Below are 23784 nucleotides of genomic sequence, written 5' to 3' on the forward strand. Positions count from 1 at the left end.
ACCATAAACCAATTGAGTGTGTGCCAATGAGTTATTTGAAAATCCTTTTAACAGCAATTAGATGAGATTCCTTGGGACATGATTGAAACCGAGCACACAAACACATACTAAAATGAATGTCAGGTCTAGATGCAGTTAAATATAAAAGTGAGCCAATCATGCCTCTATATAGCTTTTGATCAACATCTTTACCTTTTTCATCCTTTTCCAACTTGATGGTGGAGCTCATAGGAGTTCCAATACTCTTCAAATCATCCATCTTGAATTTTTTTAGCATATCTTTGATGTACTTAGATTGATTAATGAAGATGCCACCATTGAGTTGCTTAATTTGTAGTCCAAGGAAAAAGGTAAGTTCACCCATCATGCTCATCTCAAATTCATTTTGCATAATCTTAGAGAAGCTTTTGCATAGAGAAGCATTAGTAGCACCAAAAATAATGTCATCAACATAAATTTGAACAATAAGCATATCATGTTTATGTGTTTTTGTGAAGAGTGTGTTGTTTACTTTTCCTCTTTGAAAACCATTATCTAAAAGAAAATTACTAAGCCTCTCATACCAAGCTCTAGGGGCTTGCTTCAATCCATATAAGGCCTTAGTGAGTTTATAAACATGATTAGGAAATTCATAGTTTTCAAAACCTGGTGGTTGTTCAACATAAACTTCTTCATCAATATAACCATTCAAGAACGCACTCTTAACATCCATTTGATATAGCATAAAATTTTTATATCATGTAAATGCACACAACATTCTAATGGCTTCAATTCTAGCAACCGGAGCAAAAGTCTCATCAAAATCAATACCTTCCTCTTGATTATATCCTTGAGCTACTAATCTAGCCTTATTTCTAATGACATGCCCTTTATCATCCATTTTGTTCCTAAAAACCCACTTGGTACTAATGATAGAATGATTTCTAGTCCTAGGAATAAGTTTCCATACTTTATTTCTCTCAAATTGATTGAGTTCTTCTTGCATAGCAAGAATCCAACTCTCATCACTTTGAGCTTCATTATAAGACTTTGGTTCAAGTTGAGAAACAAATGCAACATTACCAAAGTATTTTCGAAGTTGCACTCTTGTCATCATTTTTTGTGAAGGGCTATCAATAATGTCCTCCTTTGGATGATCTCTATGATATCTCCATTCTTGAGGTAGGTCATCATGATGTGGTTCATCAATTTGGAGTTCTTCAATATTGGGCAATACTTCTTGATCACCTTCTTGATCTTTCTCATTAGCATTTTTATTAACAACATCATTCCCAATTGCACTTTGGGGCTCAATAGGTTGACTTTATTTCTTTTGAGTCTCATCCTTTTTTCTTCCAAAAATTTTACCTAGTTCATCATCATCACAAACAATCTTTCTTTCCAAGAAGTTGTTAGTGTCATCAAATACAACATGAATGGTTTCCTCAACTAACAAAGTTCTCCTATTAAAGACTCTATAAGCTTTGCTATGCATTGAATATCCTAGAAAAATACCTTCATCTGATTTTACATCAAACTTTTTGAGGTTATCCTTCTTTTTGTTCAAAATATAACACTTACAACTAAATCCATGAAAGTAAGAAGTGTTAGGCTTCCTCCTTTTCCATAATTCATAAGAGGTTTTCTTTAAAATTGGCCTAATCATTGCTCTATTCAAGATATAGCAAGCAGTGTTTATGGCTTCTGCCCAAAAGTATTTTGGAAGACTGTGTTCACTAAGCATTGTTCTTGCCATTTCTTATAAAGTTTTATTTTTCCTCTCTACAACTCCATTTTGTTGTGGGGTTCTAGGAGCTGAAAAGTTATGAAAAATGCCATTGTTTGAACAAAATTCATCAAAAGATTGGTTTTCAAACTGTCTCCCATGATCACTTCTAATGGAGGAAATGGGTAAGCCTTTTTCACTTTGTACTTTCTTACAAAAAGTTATAAATACACTAAAAGTTTCATCCTTATGTGCAAGAAAATATGTCCATGTATACCTAGTGTAATCATCTACTATGACCAAAGTATATGCTTTACCACCAAGACTTATAGGTTTAATAGGACCAAACAAATCAAGATGTAATAACTCAAGAGGTCTAGATGTTGAAACAACATTTTTTGATTTAAAAGAAACTTTGGTTTGTTTCCCAAGAGAACAAGGCTTGCGAAACATGGTCTTTTTCAAAGTTAATTTTTGGCAAACCTTTAACAAGGTCATATCTTAAAAGTTTTGAAATCACATGCATACTAGCATGACCAAGTCTTCTATGCCACAACCAACTATCTTCTTCAAGAGATACAAGACATCTTTCATTTCCATTTTCAATAATATTTAAATCAAGCAAATATACATTTTCACTTCTAGGTGCAATGAATAATGTATGATCATTATGCAAACTTCTAATCTCACAATGTGTAGAATTAAAAATAACTTTGTAACATTTATCACATAGTTGACTTACACTAAGATTATTGAATTTCAAACCTTCAACTAGTGCGACATCCTTTATGCTTGGATTTTTCCCAATAGAGCCACTTCCAATGATGTAAGCTTTGCCTTTGTCACCAAATCTCACATGTCCACCACTTTTCAAGGTAAGGTTTGAGAATTTTTCTTTATCTCCAGTCATGTGTCTTGAGCAAGCACTATCAACATACCATTGTTCACACTCTTGCTTGCTTCTAAGACATACCTAAAATTTATTGACTATTTCTTAGGTACCCAAGCAAGTTTGGGTCCTTGAGGGTTAGAGACATTAGGAATTATTCCTTTAGGCACCCATATCCTTTTTACTTTTGAGGAACCTTTCCTTATGGGACAATGACTAACCATGTGACCATTTTGGTTACAATAGAAGCAAATGACATTTGATAATGAATGAGATGAAGCTTTTACAAAGAAATTTTTGTATTTTCCATAGTGCATGAATCCATCATAACCAAGACTAGATTTTTTATTTGATAATCTTTGAGAACCAAGTAACATATCAAGAATTTGTGTGCCATTTATGAATTTAGCTAAATCATTTGTCAAAGATTCCACCTTAGTTTCTAAAATCCTGTTTTTCTCAATGAGTTTTTCACAAGCAATTTTTGAATCTTCTAACTCCTTATTCATCTCATCAAACAAGAGCATTTGATTTTTATAAAACTTATTTTCTTGTACAATAATGCTCATTGAATCATTTTTAGCTCTTAAGGAAGCAATTTCTTTGTTTAAAGCAGAACATTTTTTCTTATAAACTTTATATTCTTCATATAATTTGGCAAATGCATCTTCATAATCCTCAATACTAAGAGAGTCAGAATTATTTACCTCAGTGTTGATTTCTCTTTGTTGGGAACTTCCTGGTTTATCCTCTTCTAGAGCCATGAGGCAAATGTGTGCAACCTCCTTGTCACTAGAGTTATCACTTGAGGAATCATCACTATCCATCCAACCAGCAACCAAGGCTTTCTTGCTCTTGTCCTTTGAATTCTTCTTTTTCAGTTTAAGACAATTTAGCTTGATGTGACCAGGTTTGTTGCATTCAAAGCATTTAATCTCACTTTGATCCTTGCTTGTTTCTTGTATTTCGAACCTCCCTTTTTGAATGCTTTCTTAAATCTTCTTGTAATCATGGCAAGATCATCTTCATCACTTGAACTATTGGAGCTGTCACTTGAGGTAGCGTTAAAAGCTATAGTTTTCCTTAATTCATCCTCTTGGCCTGACTTTAAGGCAATTCCTCTCTTTTTCTTTTCATCATCTACATTACTCTTGCTCTTGTCATAAAGCATTTCATGAGCAATAAGAGAACCAATCAGCTCATCATAAGTGAATTTGGAGAAATCTTTGGTGTCAAAGATCACTGTAACTTTTGTTTCCCATGATTTAGGTAGTGACCTCAAGACTTTCTTGACTAACTCTTCTTCAGTGAATTCTTTTTCAAGAGCTTTGAGAACATTCACCAGATCAGTAAATCTTGTGCTCATTTCTGAAATGGTTTCTCCAGGTTTCATCTCAAATAGTTCATATTCCCGAATAAGCTTATTTGCTTTTGATTCCTTCACTTGATTAGTCCCTTCAAGTTTATCCCACACTTCTTTTGCAGATATACAACCTGAAATACGATTATACTCAGTTGCATCAAGTCACAATGAAGAATGTTTAATGCTTTAGCATTTAAAGAAACTTTCTTCCAATCAAGTTCATTATATTCATCTTCTAGTTTTTCTCTATAACCATCAGCATGCAATTCTAATGGAATTTCAGGACCTTTAACAATTCTTTGCCATGCTTCAATATCAAGAGATTGAATAAAGTTTCTCATCCTCACTGTCCAGAAAGAATAATTAAAACCATTAAACAAAGGTGGTCTAGTGATAAAGTGTCCTTTAGCTAAAGGTGCAGGGATACCAGCTGTGTTAGATGTGCCAGCCATTGTAGGATCTCTCTAAGGTGTTTAAAAATCAAGCAAGAGAGACAAGCTCTGATATCAATTTTTTGTCCCAAAGAAAGTGACCAAAAGGGGGGTGAATTGGACACTTTAGACAATTTTTTAGTCCTTACTTAAAACTTAATGAAAAATTGAGGCTTTGCATTTCTATGTATGTGTATAACTCTGTTCCTAGGATGTAATTTAAGTAATCAATCAAGTTATGCACAAATACTAGCTCATACACAAAATAATTACTTAATATCAAGTGTATTTTCTCACATAAAACTCAGAGTTTGCAAGTTTAATTATTTAACCTTAGTATTAACTCAATAAAACAAATTCTCAACAAATTCAATATATAATCAGAGAATCAAAGTGCTGAAAATTAAAGAGTTAAGGGAAGAAGAGAATCAAACACAATGTTTATAGTGGTTCGGCTCTCTTAGCCTACATCCACTCTTCCCAAAGTCCCACTTTGAGAGTCACTCCACTATTTAATCTTTTCAACAGGCAAGATTCAATGCCTTTACAATCTCAGCAAGCTTTCCAGGTGCTTGAGGACCTTTACAATGTCTTTGCTTCCCACAAAAGACCACAAGCTTCACAAGGTGCTTGAAAACCTCTCACAAGCTTCACAAGGTGCTTGAAAACTTTCCACAAGTGTGTCCTCACACTTACATAACCTTAAATAGGTTTTGGTGTAGAAGAAATCACTCTCAATAACTCTCAGATACATAATTTAATGCTAGAAGATTGAGAGAGAAGATTTGCCACTTAAGCTCAAGAGTATTTGAATGAAAGCTTTAAAAATACCACAATAAATTCACAATGAATAAGAGCACTTTAATTATTTAGAATTATAGTAAATGATGCCTTTTATAGGTGCTTTTCATTGCCAAAAACGTCTGCTGGAGAGTGTGTCTAACGGCTCTTTAATTTTCAAAAAACTAGTCGTTATTACTTAGAAAGTCGTGCAGCAGAGTTGAGTCAGGTCAGATCATAAAAATAATTAACTAAAATTTTCATCGGTTAACTAGTTTTGTAAGACATAGAATTTTAGACATCAAAACTAGTTAGCTAATTTTCGCAAGGGTTAACTAATTTCGCTACTGTCTGACTTAAATTTTGAAATTTTGAGTTTTTGAAGAAATGTTGTAAAAATTATTTTGACCATTCAAAAACCTTAGAAATGATATAAAAATACTTTCTAAACTCTTGAATCTAAAAACAAAATTGATTTTAGGTCTTAAATGACATAAATTCTCCAATCTTGTACAATGAACCTAAGAACTTAATTTCTATCTTATTTCTTCATGGACTTTGATTCGTCTTGTGTTATAGAAGATGATAAACTCCTTTTATATCAACCATGTCAATAGAATAGTCCTTCCATCAATATCTTTGCATATCATGACCTATAAGATCACTTTAAATACTTATGCACAAAGGGTTAATGTATCTTTCATTAAGTTTTGTTATCATCAAAATCAAGCTCATTATAGCTTACAAGGCCTACAATACTAAAGTGTGATATAGTACAAATTTAAAGACTAAATAATTAATTTTTTAAAATATAGGGATTAAAGTGTAATATAATACAAAACTTAGGGATTAATTAATTAATTTTTTAAAATTCAAGGACTAAAATATAATATAGTGCAAAATCAAAAAACCAAATTATAAATTTCCTATATCTTTATATGTATATAAAATAAAATTTAATTAAATTATGCTATAGAAAAAAAAGAGGACTTTTAGATTTTTTTACACTTGCTAAGAAAATGTTTATTCTTTAACTTATTTTAAAATACTTCAATCGGTACATGTGAAAAATAGGTTAATTCTACTATTATTTTAGTTAAATTCTCATTAATGTGAATCAAAGGAATAGCCTCGTGACCTCTAATTTCTATACAAATGACACGTGGAGTATAAATACTATTTTTAACTTCTATTCTGATGGATTAAATATCTTTCACAAGGAATCGTAGTAAAATATGATGATTTTTTTTTCAAAAATTTTTAGCAAAAAATATACACTATTTCTTCTTTTATATCAAATCAATCATAATCATTATTTACATTTCATAAAATTATGCACCACAAATAAGGTTTAATAAAAAGACCAGTAATTTTATAAAAAGACATCACAATCTCTTGTGAGAAAAAAATTATTTATTAAGACAAAAATAAATATATCAAATTTCTGTCAAAATAACTAGAAATTCTAACTAATATATATAGCACGTATTTCTACAAATGTTCATATAAATATATTTATATATTAATTAATAACATATTTTCTTTTATATATTATGTAAAATGATGTGAAGTAAATAAAAATGATGTATTTTGAGACTTGTATATTCATTTTAAAATTTATTATTTTTAATTATCAAAGACCCATAATAAACTAATTATTATTACCCTGTTTTAATGACTCACATTGTGGCTGTTTTAGAAAATTCTAATATTAATGCCATCTTCTTGGTGCCCATTTTTATATAATAAAACTCTCACACATGTGCATTAATTCATATATAAGTAAACATTTTCAGATATTTAATCGAAAGATTCGAGCGGCGCGTCTGCCTACTCCATTAAGGAGTGTCGTTTATTGCTTTCTTTTATTCTCTTTTAACAACAAATTATTAAATAATAATTAATAATTGTATTTGTATAATTATGTCTATAGAGCACACGAATCTATACATCTGTAGTTGCTAATTTTTTAGATTAAAGCCCTTGTTGTCTCTTACCCTTGGAAACTGATTAACAAGTTTGCTGGTTACATTTCTTGATCTGTTCCTACAATGGAGTCTAACACCATGGAAATAGCCCATGAGTTCCTCCCTTTTTTCCGAGTATACAAAGATGGGCGAGTGGAAAGGCTACAAGGCACAGAAACAATGCCACCCTCCATCGATCCTAAAGTAGGAGTCCAATCCATGGACTCCCTTGTCTCACAACAACATACCCTCCATGCTCGTCTCTTCCTCCCCATAGCCACCAAGCAAAATCATAAACTCCCTGTGATTATATACATCCATGGTGGAGCATTCTGCGTCCAGTCTCCTTTCTCTCCCACCTACTATACCCATCTCACTTCCTTGGTAAGAAATGCTCATGTCCTAGTAGTGGCAATTCAGTACAGAAGAGCCCCAGAACACCCTCTCCCTTTTGCATATGAAGATGCTTGGGAAGCTATCAAATGGGTAGCTTCTCATGTGAATAGGGATGGTCCTGAAACCTGGCTTAATCAGCATGCTGATTTTGAGAAAGTGTTCTTGGTTGGCGACAGTGCTGGTGCTAATATTGCACACAACATGGGAATTAGATTTGGGGTTGGTGAACTTGGGCTTAAAATTATTGGTATGGTTTTGGTTCATCCATACTTTGCCACAAGTGATGATAAAGGCGAGTTCCTGGAATATATTTTCCCTTCAATGGAAGGGTTAAGTGATCCCAGGATTAACCCAGGTGGTGGTGGGGTGGACCTGGAGAAGCTAGGGTGCAGAAGGAGGCTGCTGGTGTGTATTGCTGAGGGAGATAGTTTGAGGGATAGAGGGGTGAGTTACTATGAGGCAGTGAAGAAGAGTGGATGGGGTGGAGTGGTGGACATTGTGGAGACTGCAGGAGAAGGACATGTGTTTCATCTTGTGAAACCCAATTGTGACAAGGCTAACATTTTAACAGAGCAGATTGTTTCCTTCATAAATCAAGATTAAGCCTATAAGGTTCTTATTCCCATGTATTTGATTGTCGTTTCTGTTTGAATTTGTGTCCTGTTTAATTTCACAATCAAAGTTGTGGTAAAAGAAAAAAAAATAATAGTCATATTTATTTTTCAAGGTTTGTTGTTTTTCTTTCTTCGTGCTTAATGGTGAGTTTTTGAGCATAACTATATAAGCCATTATTTTTATTGAATTAAAGTGATAAAAGAAAGAAATTATGAAGTATATTTTTCAGTATACTTTTGAGAGGGTTGAGACACTATAATAAATTTAGACTTCAATAAGGTATCTGAAATATCTGATATACTATTAAAAATTTAAAACATATTATTAATAAAAATTATCAGTAATTATTTACTAATGTGTATAAATCTCGTAACATAAAATTTTTAAAAACACTTTTACACTAATTGCACTATTATGTATGATATAATATATATTATTTATTATTTTATGTCATCTTGATGTCTAAATAGAGATTTCTTGGTTCTTATATATTTGATTTGGATGCTTGAATTGCATCTTGTTATATGATCAACCCCACCTTTTATTTATATCTATAATCTATCTTCTATACTAATAGATTAAAACAAAACAGATGAAGGGTGATGAAAACAGATGGGGGAGAGAGTAGAGAGAGGGAGGGGAAGGTATTATTCTTGAGAACTCACGCTTCGCTTGAAAGTGTGATGTTTAAACTTCAAGCATAGATACTTAAGCCACTTGACTCCAACAGCATAATAGGCAATCTCTTATAGGTGCCTCCATTGTGGAACTGAGAGATAGTTGTTTGCAGCACATGAACCCCTTGGCCTTCATTTAATTAATTCCTTCATCAAACATCAATGGATGGAATATTCAAATAATATACTTAACTTTCGTTTTTTTCTAGAAGCTTAAACCAATGAATTGCCAAGGATTTATATTGCAGGTATTAGAAATCTTGTGACCCCACAGTGCCTAAGGATATAAAGAACACGCTTACAAGCTTAACATCACTTCCAACAAAAATCCTAATATTGAGGCAACGAGTGTATGGGTCATTTTCATTTTTATGTCTTTCACCCATCTCATATGAACTTCTTCTATATTGGACTCATGGGTCTACTCCCCCTCAAACTAAAGTCTCCACTCCATTGGTTCATTGGTATGTTCTTTTCTAGAAAAGTGTCTTCCTACTCTATTGTGTCTGTCTACTACGAGTCTCCAGACCCTTCCCATCCACATATTAGACAATCATTGACTATCATTTCCATACTTGTTGAATCATTCATTCTAGATGAATTTTATGAAAAAATATACTAATACTTGACACTACATTTAACTAAAAAACAATAAATGTATAACTTCTTCACACTTATATATCTCTTACTAATTTCATTTATCTTTTTTGGATATGGAAATTCTACACTTCATATTCCCACCAGCCGGTCAACTTGCGAGAGTAAAATTAATTAATTAAAAAAAAATCAAACAATGAGATGCCAAACATCATTTCAGGCATTGGTCATAGAGAGAGAATTAAACATTGGAGTGAAATACAAAGAAAGAACTAGAAAGACAAATGGGTGACTGGTAACTAACAATTCTATATCCTGAATTGAAGTTTCAAACATATATAAGAAACCGAACAAGCGAAGAAAAGGACAAAGAAAGGTCATTCACGGTCTAGCTTTAGAGGAACTCACTAAATAAAGGTGGCTATGGAGGAAGCCAGTGCGTTGAATGCATGCTCTTGCTTTTGATACTCATTATAACAGCGAAAGCACAAATTGAAATACTCTGCTGATCCATAGAAGCCGCAGCCGTTAGCCTAGAGTGGGTGATTCATGTTCCTGGTAGTGATAAATCGTGATCGAGTTGAGAGATTTTGGGATTCATTGGTTAGAACTAAGCAGAATTCCTTTGAGATAAGAATTCTTTTTTAGGTATTTATATCCGTTAAATTTTTCAAGTAGCATTTCAATATTTGGCTGGTTGAATAGGGTGAAGGTGGTGTTTGCGCTGGTTAGGAGAATCGAGAGGGAGCCTGTGAGATGGAGCAATACTTGGGTCAGATTCAAAGAAGTAACAACTTTAGATGGTGGCTTAGCAGTAAATGAAATAACGAAATGAGAAATTCTTATTTAGTTTATTTATTATAAATTTAAAATATAAATGTATATAATTTATATATTTTATATATAGATTTCATTATTCATTTTATATTTTTAATTTATAAAATAACAATTAAATTACAATGGATGATGACTTAGTCGTGCATGAAATAAAGAAATTAAAAGATATGTACCAAATTATGAAGAAATTCATACAGACATTTTTTTTAAATTAAATTCATATAAATGTTTGCTGAATATCAATTTATTACATTCATTTATAGTCTTTGTAATAAAAATAATTTAAATTAAGTATTCATATAAATTAAATAAATAAAAATATTACTTAATAATGTGTCCTTACCTTTACAATTTATAACATGATGAATTACCTGTTAAAGGCTGTAAATTGACTATATTAACATTTATATTTATAGTAATTTACATACTTTAATTCATGTTTTTATGAGTCTATTGAAAATTTTTCTTATTATTCATTTTGCTTGAAGGACTTTTCAGCCCAATCAATTAATTATTTATATAATTTTATAATTATTAAGAGTACAATACAGTAACCTAATTAATCAAAGGAAAACTTATTATTTTATTATAAAATTTACAATAATTTTATTTAATTAAATAAAGAAAAAATATAGTAACCTGAAAAAAATCCAACATTAGAAATTTATAAAAAAAAATCAATTTCAGGATATGTTTGTTTTACAAAAAATAATTAATAAATGAAAAATATTTTTCATTAATATTATTTTTTAAGAAAAATATTTTCATGACAATATTTTATATTATTTAATTATAATATTAAATTAATAATATATATTTATGTTATGCATGTATACTTATTTTTATATTTTAATGAAATTGTCAAATTCTAAAAAATGATATCATCTTTTAAAAAAAGGAAATTATTTTATTTTTTCAAAAAATATTTTCCATTGATTCCTTTCTGTTAAGTGCTCCAAACTCTACAAAATAGAATTATATGGCTTTATCCTAATTCAATAACAATTTTTAAATTAATAATTTTCTATTCTTATTTTATTTAAAATATATATATTAATTTTAAATAATCAATTAAATTTAATCCTTCATTTTTATAATGCAAAATTTAATCCTCCACTCTCTTTCATTTTTCTTAGAAAATAAAGGGATTTTATCAACATATAAACAAAATAGTAATTACCAATCATTAAAGAGAATTCTTTTTTTTTATTCGATTTTCTTTAAAAAATTAAGAGTTGGGAAGAAAATAACTTTTTCATAACTTTTTCTTTTAAAAAATAAAATTAAAAATAATTTAATTTTTTATACGCTAAAAAGTGCAAATTTCATAAAAAAAAAAAAGCTAGCATTCATAACAAGCATTATAACGTCTTGAATACTTGATAATTAAAAAAAAAAAACGATAGCAATTGCCCCGTCCTGAATTATTGAAGATTTAAAGATTCCAATTCTAGCATTTCCTAAATCTCAAAAAGATCTTTTTTTTTTTTAACCTTCATTTATTGATGGGGCATTAGAGAATTTCAGTGACTTCTTCAGGAACTTGACATGTCCCAAAAATAGAGTTTTGGAATTTGCTTGATCTTGTAATTTTCTTTACTGCTCAATCTCCTTGAAAGGTCTCCGTGCAAATGAGTTATGTATAACTCTTGAATAGTAGAAATGTTTTGTAAACCTTCAGGTAGAAATCTCAAATTATAACAATTCCAAAATTGAAGACGCTTCAAACTTGGAAAAGCCCCATTCACAATCTCAGTCCATTCCACTAGGTCACTTGAAGCAATTGTCAAAGTTTCTAGCTCCGAAAATCCACCTGCCTCACAAAACTCTTTACCAATGATCTTTGCCCTGTAAGCTTCCCAAAGTCTAAGATGTTTTAATTTGGGAAGAAACTGAAGATCTGAAGATGGTTCCTCCAAGAGATCAGAACGACCTAGTACTAGAGTGGTTAGGTTTTCCATGGAGAGAAGCCAATTAGGCAATTCTACTAGACCACCCCTTAAAACAAGCTCTTGAAGATGAGGTGGAGGAGAAAATGGTGCCAATTCAGGCAGAAGTGTGTCATTGCCAACTTCTTCTGCATCTAGTGATAGGCAAACAAGGTTTTCCAATTTTCTGATGGATGCAAATAGCTCATCGGCATGATCCTCAGACACATCAAGAACATGAAGTTTTCGTAGCTGGGTCAAATTACTCAATTCACTAGCAATGCCAGTACCAGCATAAATCCCAGTGCATGTCTGAAGATTTTCCAATTTTCCAATCCCCATTGGAACCCTAATTCCACAATCATATTCGAAGATATCGCACAATAAAAGGTGCCGAAGCTGTTTAATATTTAGAATTTCTACAGGTAGTTCGAATAGCTTTGAACAATTATGCACTTCCAGTGTTTGTAGTTTTTGAAGATTAGCTATGGTAGGTGGAAGTTTCTTTATGTTTGACTTGCTCAAGCATAAATACTTGAGGTGAATCAAGTCTCCCACTTCATCAGGCAAGTACTCTACTACGCCATACAAATCTAATACCAACAGAAACTGCAACCCACAGATAGTTTGCAAACACACCTGAGAAAAGGCTCCATTAATGTGATCATCACAGTCCCTTACGAAGGCAAACAAGGATCGAATTAGAAGGCTTTTGAAGCTAGGAGGGAGGTGGAGGTCTTGTCCATCATTATCAATAAATGCATGGATTGGCGAATTGGCAGCTTTAGAAACGAAATCTTGCTCTTTAACTTTAACAAGGCATGATTTTTCATAGAATTCAGAGACTTGTATTTTACTGTAAAAATGATAATGTTCTTGAAGCATACCTAGGCCAATTAATTCCTTAATAATATTTTCTACCGTATCCTCCATAATTTCTTCTGGTTTTTCTGGTATTAGACCTTGAGCCAACAAAAGCCGAACTACTTCTTCTTTTTTCATAGCATATTGATTCGAAACAATATAACAATAATCTAAGCAGGATTTGAGATCATGAGGAAGCTTTTCATAATTAGATTTGAAAGTTGCTAAAGAAGAAGTCTCACCTTTGTCTTGTTGAATTCTGCAGTTTGGAATAACATGAGCTTCCATTGTTGTTCCACTGGGTATCTCACTGTAAAACTCTTGAATTCTGCCATCGGATTCAAGACTCTGGTATAAGATACTCATGATTGTGGACATTATCATATCAAAATGATGAACAAGTGTTTTATAAGATGAGATCAAGTTTTTCTTTCTTTCTTCTTTTTAATTGGTTAAGAACAAACCACACACATGCATACGAGATAAGGAGGAACAGCCGCACAGACCCTTCCACAAAACGATGTTAGTGGGTCTTTTCTTCTTAAATTTCTAGTGGATCCACGTGCTGGCAATGAAGGTTGAGGCTGAGGCTGAGGCTGAGCGATTTGTTTTTCAATTTGCTGGCATTGCTGGCCAAGAGTCCAACAAATATTATTATTAGAAAGTTCAATTATAATTGAGTCTTCATATGTCAAATTGATTGCATAATTTTGAAATTTAAATGTATTTTCATTCTTTTCCTTTCATTAATTTTTCATTACCCTGATTAATAAGGTTTCAGTTAGTAAAAACTCATTTACGGCTCTCATTAAATTGAGAGTTCGAGTCTTAATTATTAGTATACTTTTTAATGAATGATCTATAAATTTCATTATAATTCTTTAAAAAAAATTGATAGTACACCCGACCTTAAATAAGAGAATCATTTAATAATATATGATTGAGTTTATGGCAGATTTGAATTTGATATGTTATCCATTATTTAAATATATTTATACAAATATTTAATTAAATACAGAATATATATTTTTATAGTAATATTTATAAATTTTTATATATTATAATTTATATAAATAAAATTTAAATATTTATAGAATTATTAAAATTTTAAATATAAATAATTAATAAAAAATATATTTTTATTTAATTCTTAATTAAAATATATAAAATTAAATAAGTTTATATTTTATTCATGTAATAATAATTGAATTTAAGACAAATTCTAATAATTCTATAATTCGATTAAGGATATTTTTATCAGTTGACTAGTTGACCTCTTATTTATATATAAAAGATAAATAAATTATAGATTATAGATTATTATAGATATAAATTACATATAATACTATAAATTATTTATAGATTAACTTTTTAAGCATGCATAATTATTTTTATTTTATAATGTTTAATTATACTTAATAATTTTTTTTTTGAAAATAGATATATTTAATAAATTTTATAATATATATAATTATATAAAAATTTTCAGTAAAATTGATTTAAATTTTTATATAAGCCTATAATTTAATATAGCTTAAAAGGCCCAGTGGGATATGTTGTACTTTTAAGATCATTAATTAGCTATTTTAATTAAACAAAGGAAAAGTGTTATCCTACTTACAATGATCTTGAAGATCATCATAGAGTCTAGTTCCTCAGTTGTTTGTCGATGGGCAAGATTATAATAGGCGAAGAATCGAGTGCTTATTACCGTATTAAAAGTTTAAGTAATTATAACAATTTATAATGTAATAGTCTAAGCACTACGAGCTAAAAGGGATTTGAGTAAGATGTTGGCTCGTTGGGTTTTCTTCACCTAGGGACAACAATAGGGATGATAATGAATGGTAATCCTATTGGGATTTGAAGATTGAGTTTGTAATAGATTTGGATTTGATATGTTACCTAATATTTAAACCCATTTATATAAATATCTAATTAAATATAAAATGTATATGTTTATAATGATATTTATAAATTTTTATATATTATAATTTATATAAATAAAATTTAAATATTTATAGAATTATTAAATTTTTTAAAATATAAATTATTAATAAACAAATATATTTTTATTAAATTCTTAATTAAAATATATAAAATTAAACATGTTGATACTTTATTCAAGTAATAATAATTATAGAACAAATTATTAGTTTTTCATAAAATTTAAATAATTTTCTTTAATTTTATTTAAATTATAATTTATTATTTTATTTAATTTCGAATTACTATCTAATTAAATTAAGAGAAAAAATTTTTTTTCTTTGTTTTTAACATGGACAGCTATATAATAATATTTTAATAAAATTAAAATTTCCACTTTATTATTTTTTAACATTTTTAAAATCCAACTTCTCTTTTATCTTAATTTAGTTTAACAATATCAGATTTTCAGATGTTATTCACCTGAAGTCGTTATTGTATCATAGAAGCTGATAGGCAATGGATGGTGGACCACCAAGAAAATTAAAGTTTATTCATTTTTCTTGATTTTTATCCTTTATGATGGTTAAAAAAAATGAAAAAAACAAAAAATATAACAAATCATTGGCATATATTTTACCAGACTTTGTGAGGATCGGAATACTCTCTCTTCTTGAGTGCTTCTCTTCCATTCTTGATTTCATCAGCTCTCTATGTCTGCTTATCTTATCATTTCATATTACATTATATTATATATAAACTGCAGGAATTAACTTACAAGAAAGAGAAAAATGATTGGTTGCCGAAAGAAAAATAATTTGCAAAAGTTATAAGTTGTTATCAAAATCTTTCTTGTATACACACAATATTTAATAACATGGCAACTCGAGGTGTAGCTATGCGAGTTTCGAGCTTCCCTTCACCATCAACTTCGTGTTTTTGCAGGAATGGCAGAACCACCTCCTCCACCCTCTTTTTGGTATGTAAATAGTTTTATCTTTTGAATTTAGCAGCCCTAACAGTGCAACAACCTTAGAAAGAGATCACGTTGTTTATATGTTTGCCAAAAAATTCTTGAATTATCCATCTGGGTTATGATTGTTGCAATGGAAGTCTGTGATGCAGATAAAGAATTCTGAGAAAAGAGTAATATTAGTTGTGTTCAAGATGGAATTAAAGCTATATAAGTTTTTTCAATTGGACACATTTTTGGGTTTCAAATCTATGAGATATGAGCCTTAAAATGCCATAGATTATTATCAAATTTATGAAATCAGAGATATGAGCCTTAAAATGCATCCTGCATCATTGTGAGCAGCAGATTGATAGCAAGTCAGCAACTTTTCGAAGAAGTATCACCTGTTCTGCTGTGCAAGAATCATATACCTCTACCAGTAAGTAGTCACATTTTTGCCATGTATGCACACCATTGATTTTGATACCTCTAGCTCTGGAACTTCTAGTTATGTTGGAAGTGATAAGATGTTAAAATCAAGCATGAATCATTATTTTTTGGTTTCATTAGTTGCTGCTCATAAGGAGGAGGTGAAGAAAGTTGAAGAGAAGGTACCAGCAAAGCCCAAACCTGCAGGAAAAGCTCCTGCCAAAGCACTCCCCCAGTTGATGGAAGATGTAATCCCTTCATTGAAAGCGACTCTTGAATCTGAAGAAGATATCACTGAACTCGAATTATCTTTCCAAGATAACAGAGCAAACCTTGCAATTTCTCCGTGTTTAATTGCTTCCCAGCATGTGAATAGATTAGCCAGAGTTTTTCTCCTTGTTCTTTCCTTTTCGAATTAAAAATAACAGTTAGATGGATTCTTTAAAAAGAAAGGCAACCCCCACTGATTTTGGGCATTCTTCCCCAGCGGAGCCCTAACAGGTAATTGCTCTTTCACCAGCTCTTCACCACGCCTCCTCATCATTAATCCCAATTTTATGGGTTTAATTAACAGGTCCAAAAGGGTTTTCTCTATCCTCCTATGGCTCAGGAGCAAGCGCAGTTGAACCTTTTCTGGTTGATGAGAAGAAAATCACGGCAAAACACGTTGTTTTCTGGGTGGAAAAGCGTTTGGCCGCTCAATGAATCATTCCAGTGTGGAAAGAATCATAGCCATTCAAATTCATTCCAAAAATTATATAACCTAATCATCCATCGTTTCTTTGCTCAATGATTATGATATAACATAATGCTTATTAAGGAAAAGACCTAAAATCTTTTCGTCACATCCTGCATGAATAGTGAATTTACCATTCTTGCATGATGTGCACTTGCATGACATTCTCCCGGGATATAGGTAATAATTTAATTACTTCAATAAAATACAACATAAGAGATTGATTTTTGTTTGCACGCAGAACAACCTCTATAACATAAATCACAAGACTATATTTAAGTAGCAGACACTTTTTCTCTCGCTTTTTTTCTTCTCCAACAGAGTAGCAGATTCTGGGTTTTCATTAACACAATAGAACAGGTAATCCTGACTCCTGAGCACCAGTCTCAGATTCAGACAGCATTCGTCCTTGATTAGGGATCCGAGACTGTTAGTTGTTGGGATTGGCACTGGAGTCGTGAATTGCACGGCGAAGTTCACTCAGGAAGTCCATCTGTGAACCAGGTCCACCACTATTTGCTGGAGACAAAAACTGAATTGCAATCCAGTAGCATGTGTGTGAGAAAGAAAGAGAGAGGAAGGATGACATAGCAGGAAAGACGTGCTCACCTGATGAGGAAGTCTGAACTGACCCCATGCTGATGAATACATAACTGGCCTTTCTGAATAATGGAAACCAGAAATTATTAATTCAAGAGACAAGATGTGTATAAATAAGCTAGCCAGCGTATATGATGGAATATGTGAAAATTTTTATATGGCTTTATTGTATTATAATCTAGAAATATGCTCGGTTTTGACCATTGTTAGTTTTCATGTTCATGAAAATGATTATTACAATAGCTTGTAGATAGTCTGCTAGATGGACAAGGATCCGCGTAGTTAATCCTGATTAGTTCAGGACTGAATTAGTTGTCTTGAACCAATTGGGTTGCCTCCCATGGTAAACTTGCAGGTAGAGCAATAGGTTGGGTTGAACTTGTACCCAACCCCAACCCCCATCCCCACCCCCACCAAGAACAAGAAGTTGCTTTAGAGTTTTATAATCTTTCACATCTCCATCAACAAAGACTAAGGAATGGAACAAGACCATTACAGAAGATTGAAGTGCTGACACATGATATACCCAAAAGTTATAACAGTTAACATCCAGAAGCTTTCCTAAATTTAAAACATGATTGAGTTTTACCATATTTTGCATTGCGAGAAAAGACTCCAACATCAAAGGAGAGGAGGAAAAAGGCCACCCAATTAGAAAATGAACAAACCAAAACAGTAACCAAAAGTTCACACATGATACGCCCAATGACTAAAGAGACATTAGTAAAATCCACAAGCAATGTTTGTAAAAGACATCCATTTTAAAGGGTAAATTTCAATAACTATCCCTGAACTTATATGGTTGTAACACTACAGTCCTTAAACTTTAAAACGTAATATAAAACCTCATAAACTTTAAAATTTTGCACATTAAAATCCCTCTAACTTTCAATTACTGATTTTTCAGTTGAAAACTGATGTAAACAGCTCCCGCATAGCTCTTAGTCAACATTTCTCTCTCCTCTCTTATTCAAATTGTAAAATTATTCTCTCTGCACCTGAAAAATCATTCTGTTTACAGTGAAAACAAAAGATTCAGTTTACACATAACTTGAAAGAAAAAAGAGAAATATTGACTAAACTCCACGCTAGAATTGTTTAGGTCAATGTACTGAAAAACCGACAATTAGAGGTCAGAGGGATTTTACTGTGTAAAATTTAAAAGTTGAAGGGGGTTTTATGTTACATTTTTAAGTTGAAGGACTATAATGTTATACTAGATAAGTTCAGGGACAGTTGTTAAAATTTATTCTCATTTTAAATGGCAAATTTTGGCTCAATATGAACTTCGACAACATTTACTATATAGAATCCAAACACCTTAAGATGTAGTGGATACCAATGAGACATCAACGCGACACTACAAGTCCCATGCAGCTGCCATTAAAACACATATGGCCCACACCATTCTGTTCAACTCTAAGTATGTGTTGCATTTGTTTTTACTAGAACAAAAAAAAAAGTGTCTCCTGTTTTCTTTATTCTTGCAGTCTTGCTTCGATATCTTACAGTATGTAAATGTAGACACTAGAATTTATCCCAAATTTTGTGAACCTTATATGTGATCACTGCAGTACCCAGAATTCATTAGAATTATACCTCTCAGTGTCAATGAAACTGGCTTCTCATATAGAAGCAAACAGGCACCACGCACAGCAAATGCTGCTGTGTAGTTTTTCTTCTGTTTCTTTATTCTTGCAGTCTTGCTTTTCTTGGAGATCTTACAGTCTATAAATGTAGCCACACTAGAATCTATCCCAATTTTTGTGAACCTTATATATGATTACTGCCATTAGAGTCACTAAAACAATATCCAAATGTTACTGTGTTCACACAAGCAAGCAGTTCCCAAATGAAAAGTGCCCATGCATCATCAGTAAACCAGTCAAATTGGCAATAGAATAAAAGATTTCGATGGTAAATTCCACTCACCAGATAAATCTATGGAATCGTCATTGTAATTATGCATTGCCAATGCCCAACCTGCACTTAAAATAACAGAGGTAAAAAGATCACACAACATGGGCCCTTGCAATTCTAAAATAACTAATCATTATCATATCTTATCAATTATGTACCTAAAAAAGAAACAATACTCCTGTTTTGCACATTTGCCATACTATAGGACAAATTGATCTCTCTGGCATTGGGAAAATATTTAAGTTGGTCCAAACAAGAAACTTTTGTACAAGTTATTAACAAGACCTAAACAGTTTCACACCTTTTAAGACAATTGGCTCCACTTGTTTGACAAGAAAAGGAGATAGCAATGTGTTAAAAAGGTTGCAAATAAACACCACTCAGTCACCTATATATATATATAAAGAAGCTAACTACAGGAAATGAAACATTACTTTGAATCTTTGATTGCGATTATGAAACATCTGTCATAAGACTAAGTGACCAACATAAAAGGTCAAAATTATTTTGCAGTGAATCACAGCAAGAGTTCAATTTGTCTCTAGGTGACCATGTTAGTTTCATTGTTATATATATTGATACTCCAAACATTTAACTGTTATTAATATATTAAAGAAACAAGGTAATCAACATAATTGCTTGGAGACCATAATTAATCCTTCTAAAGCAACTGCATTATGCACTTACGATCATTTAAAAGCTGGGAAGCCTCACTGCGACAGCACCCATCTAAACTTATTAAGCCTGGACGAGAGTTCTCATTCAGGACATTGCTGCTCCCTACATCAACATGATCTACAATTGGAAGGTTTCTTGGAGGGGCAAACTGTTGATTCTTCTCTGCATCACTTGCATAAAGACTGTTACTTCGATCAAACCGGTCTGCAAAATGAAGACAACCATAAACCCTTTATCATTGAGGGTCCAAGGCTGCAAGCTTTAAAAAATAAAAAAGCATAAAGAACTTCTCCAATATGTTCATGCGACTGACAGCTTAACTGTTTAATACAAAGAACTTTTCCATGTTTTGGAAATATAACTGTAGACAGAATCTTCATTCTGGCTGCAAAGACATTTATCATATTGACCACAGTGAGGAAATCCACATTCAATTCAAGAAAAGCAAGCTGAAGCATGTCACGCAATAACCAGCAATGACAATAATATACAACATGGATTATTTAGTCCATACCACCAGCAATACCTTCAAATATATCAAATCAATAGAGGGAAAATAGTCAGAACAAATGAAGCATACAGAGAGAGAATAACAAAAATATTCAAAACCTCAGATCCAGCAGTAAAAATTAATTTTTCGGAGCAATGGATTTGCTCCAAAATTATATACCCAACAATAAATTTAAACATGGATTGAATTTAATAAGGAAAAGAAAAGGAGAAGCGATAAAAAATGAGCCAAATATATGATAAGATGAGTAAGACCACCAAATTGACATTTTATTTTCTTTGTCTTAATAACTATTTGCAAAGAAAATGACATGAGCTTCCAAAGCTTCGAAGTATAAATGCTATTCATATAAGTCTTCTCAGCTGTCTTTGTTAAATCAAAAATGCATTTCGAAAAATAATGATTTCCTATGGTGGGAAGGAGTTCCTCTTGGACATTCAGAAGAATCTAATTCCTCCTAGGATTTGAATTTCACAAGTTTATCACCTAAAATCTACCACTTTCCTCTGCGGGGTAAACCCCAAATTATCCTCCTTTTCACAAATATTTCTAGTGTAGATTTGCAAACTCGATCACACACTTGCCAAAGTACTGAGACAAGTCACACCGCTAATCAAGTCATCTTTAAGACACTCTAACGAACACTAATTGCTTGTGCAATAAATGTTTTTAATTCCCTAAGATTCCCTAAGTCTTACGAATAGTTATGTGATACCAATGCACTCAAAATCTTTTATCACAAAATTATTCCTTTCAAACTAAAACATTAACTTTCTTTCTTGCTTTCTCTTATTTTCACTGGCAAAACTTAAAAGAGTGATAAATGTTCAAACATTTTACGTAGAATTCAGCATTGTTCTTCTAAATCACATTGACCTATTTTATCAAATTTAGTATACTGATGGATGGCGCATCTATCTTATTTTGGAATCATAGAATAAAACTAAACACAATATAAACTGAATGCCAACCTAGTTGGGTCTCAAGTCTCAAATTATCTGTGAGGTCCTTTCTTATATTCTACTTGGATAAGGGCAGCACTTTCACAAGGAAGCCAAAGAATAGATGATATGAACCTATCTAACTCACCTCAAAAGCTAGCTCACAAGGGGAAGCTTACAAACCCATAAATATAACACCCAAGACCTCCCTGCAGAACCGATGTGGGACGCATCATTCCCAATCCCTTTAGACTGAACGTCCTCGTAAAGCAACCGGGGTCATAACTCGCTCACCCCGACCTCTCCCGAAGAATGTCAGGGAACCTTTGTACATGGCCCACCGACCCACACAGAGTGAGACTCTGATACCAAATGATGTAAACTTATCTAACTCCACCTCAAAAGCTAGCTCACAAGGGGAGGCTTGCAAACCCACCGACGTGGGACGCATCAATAGATCTTAAAATTAAAAACCAAATTGTTTAGAACAGTGCCATTGCCACTAATTGGGTACTACAAATGGTTCTAAAAGTCCGTAGAGATATAGTCTTTATGAGAAGGGCTAATGTTTCCTTTTAGTTGGAGGATTCTTTTCATTTGATTCAGCCATCAAACAACTATGAGGCAAATTGCTAGCTGAGGCGAGTAAAATTTCGTACAAGTCAATTGAGAAGAAGAAAACGCAATCATTGATTATTTTACTTTAGTACCTATTTAACCATAATCATGATGATAAACAGAGAAAAGTGAAGACACCAAATGAATTGATAAACAAAGAGATTCAAAAGTGGCCCAAATCTTCAAATTAAACTGAACAAAGTACCGTAAAGGAGAAAAAAATTGTAGTTGACGCGAGCTTTATGTTAAAAAAAATAAGCCATCTAAACATAATGACCAATAAACAAGTCACTCTGGAATTAATTAAGCTACCAAAAAAAGCTGCATTATACTGAATAACTTTGATAAAATTCCCCAATTAGCAAAATCATATATGCATTTCAAAAATATTTCATAACAAAACTCTAACCTAGACAACCTCAATAAAGAAATTTCAAAAAAAAAAAAAAAAAAGAAGCACACCTCCTGATTTGCGCCTGTTAAGAGAACGATTCCTGCAGATTTTGAAACAGTAAGACCTTATTCCTCATGTTAGGGTTACGTAACAAATACCATACGAAAAGATAGAAAGCAAAGAAAGCTTGCCTTTGATTGGGAGGAGCATAGCGTTTGACGACGGTGGTGGAATCAGGCTGAGCTGCAGGTGCAGGGCTTTCGAGCATCTCTGCCTGCCTCTTTCTCTCTCCTCCTCTCAATCGGAGTCTACCGCTACACCGGTTGGCCTCCTCCGGATTCTGGATTGGGTTGGATCCAGGAGGTCTACTAGTCAGAGTCTCCTTTGCCTACGCGTTTCAAAAGACCCGCGTGGGCCAATCATTCGCACAAGTTGTAAATTGTATTTTCATCCACATTCTACTTTTCTTATTCTCAATTTAACCCCTCCATATATTCAATTTCAAAAATCCTTGAATCATCTTTAACTTATTGTAATATTTTAAAAATTAAGGTTTTATTTGTAATTTCCGAACTCTGATCTCAGGAGTGGGATAGTTGTCAAAAAATAAGTAAGGTAGAATTTTATTCTATTTAGCTTTTACTATTGCTTATTTTTAAATCCTATTCATGAAAAATATAATTCTATTTTTTAATATTTAAAATATTTAAAATAATATTTAATAAAATATATTTTTTTAATTAAAAAGAAAAATAAATTATTTTTTAAAAAAATTCAATCTAAAGAAAAAATAATTTTTTATTTTTAAATTTTAATAATCATATTAAAATATCAAAATATTTATATATATAATATATATATATATCATTATTTAATATTTTAATTAAATAATAAAAAATATTTTTATAAAAATTATTTTTACGTGCAAATTATTTCCTATAAAATAAATAAAATCTTAGTAATAACGATGATACTTATTATTACTAAATTAAGTCATTTAACAATCTTTTATTTATTAAATGTGTTA

General features: G+C 31.7%; 4 protein-coding genes and 1 long non-coding RNA gene across 8 annotated transcripts; 2 read left to right on the forward strand and 3 right to left on the reverse strand.

Moving 5' to 3' along the window:
- Nucleotides 1–1303: 1303 nt before the first annotated feature.
- On the reverse strand, nt 1304–4409 carry LOC131181317 (uncharacterized). Its single transcript, XM_058149346.1, has 5 exons — nt 4211–4409; nt 3535–4088; nt 2882–3463; nt 2448–2678; nt 1304–1531 (listed from the first exon to the last, which is right to left on the reverse strand). The coding sequence occupies exons 1-5, from the start codon at nt 4407–4409 to the stop codon at nt 1304–1306; spliced, it is 1794 nt and encodes a 597-aa protein (XP_058005329.1).
- Nucleotides 4410–7180: 2771 nt separating this feature from the next.
- On the forward strand, nt 7181–8257 carry LOC110665823 (probable carboxylesterase 5). The gene has a single exon (XM_021826097.2). The coding sequence runs from the start codon at nt 7220–7222 to the stop codon at nt 8132–8134; it is 915 nt and encodes a 304-aa protein (XP_021681789.2). The 5' UTR covers nt 7181–7219; the 3' UTR covers nt 8135–8257.
- Nucleotides 8258–11605: 3348 nt separating this feature from the next.
- On the reverse strand, nt 11606–13549 carry LOC110665787 (disease resistance protein RPM1-like). 2 transcript variants are annotated; one of them, XM_058149957.1, is made up of 2 exons: nt 13292–13549; nt 11606–12824 (listed from the first exon to the last, which is right to left on the reverse strand). In XM_058149957.1, the coding sequence occupies exons 1-2, from the start codon at nt 13382–13384 to the stop codon at nt 11793–11795; spliced, it is 1125 nt and encodes a 374-aa protein (XP_058005940.1). In that variant the 5' UTR covers nt 13385–13549; the 3' UTR covers nt 11606–11792. The 2 variants fall into 2 exon arrangements, 1 of the variants encoding a protein (XP_058005940.1); XR_009150036.1 differs by having other exon boundaries at nt 12739–12861.
- Nucleotides 13550–16203: 2654 nt separating this feature from the next.
- LOC110665789 (uncharacterized) lies at nt 16204–17407 on the forward strand. The gene is made up of 2 exons (XR_009150037.1): nt 16204–16369; nt 16501–17407. It is a non-coding gene; the product is annotated as an uncharacterized LOC110665789 (long non-coding RNA).
- Nucleotides 17271–23215, reverse strand: LOC110665788 (uncharacterized). Of its 3 annotated transcripts, XM_021826042.2 has the most exons (7): nt 22949–23186; nt 22826–22857; nt 20607–20678; nt 20303–20497; nt 19628–19678; nt 17705–17757; nt 17271–17627 (listed from the first exon to the last, which is right to left on the reverse strand). In XM_021826042.2, the coding sequence occupies exons 1-7, from the start codon at nt 23023–23025 to the stop codon at nt 17526–17528; spliced, it is 582 nt and encodes a 193-aa protein (XP_021681734.2). In that variant the 5' UTR covers nt 23026–23186; the 3' UTR covers nt 17271–17525. The 3 variants fall into 3 exon arrangements, with proteins under 3 accessions (XP_021681734.2, XP_021681735.2, XP_058005941.1); XM_021826043.2 differs by lacking the exon at nt 20607–20678 and having other exon boundaries at nt 22949–23215; XM_058149958.1 differs by lacking the exons at nt 17271–17627; nt 17705–17757 and adding an exon at nt 18225–18706 and having other exon boundaries at nt 22949–23192.
- Between the last annotated feature and the right edge of the window lie 569 nt (nt 23216–23784).

This window comes from Hevea brasiliensis, chromosome 7 (assembly GCF_030052815.1).
Source record: "Hevea brasiliensis isolate MT/VB/25A 57/8 chromosome 7, ASM3005281v1, whole genome shotgun sequence".
NCBI classification, from domain to species: domain Eukaryota; kingdom Viridiplantae; phylum Streptophyta; class Magnoliopsida; order Malpighiales; family Euphorbiaceae; genus Hevea; species Hevea brasiliensis.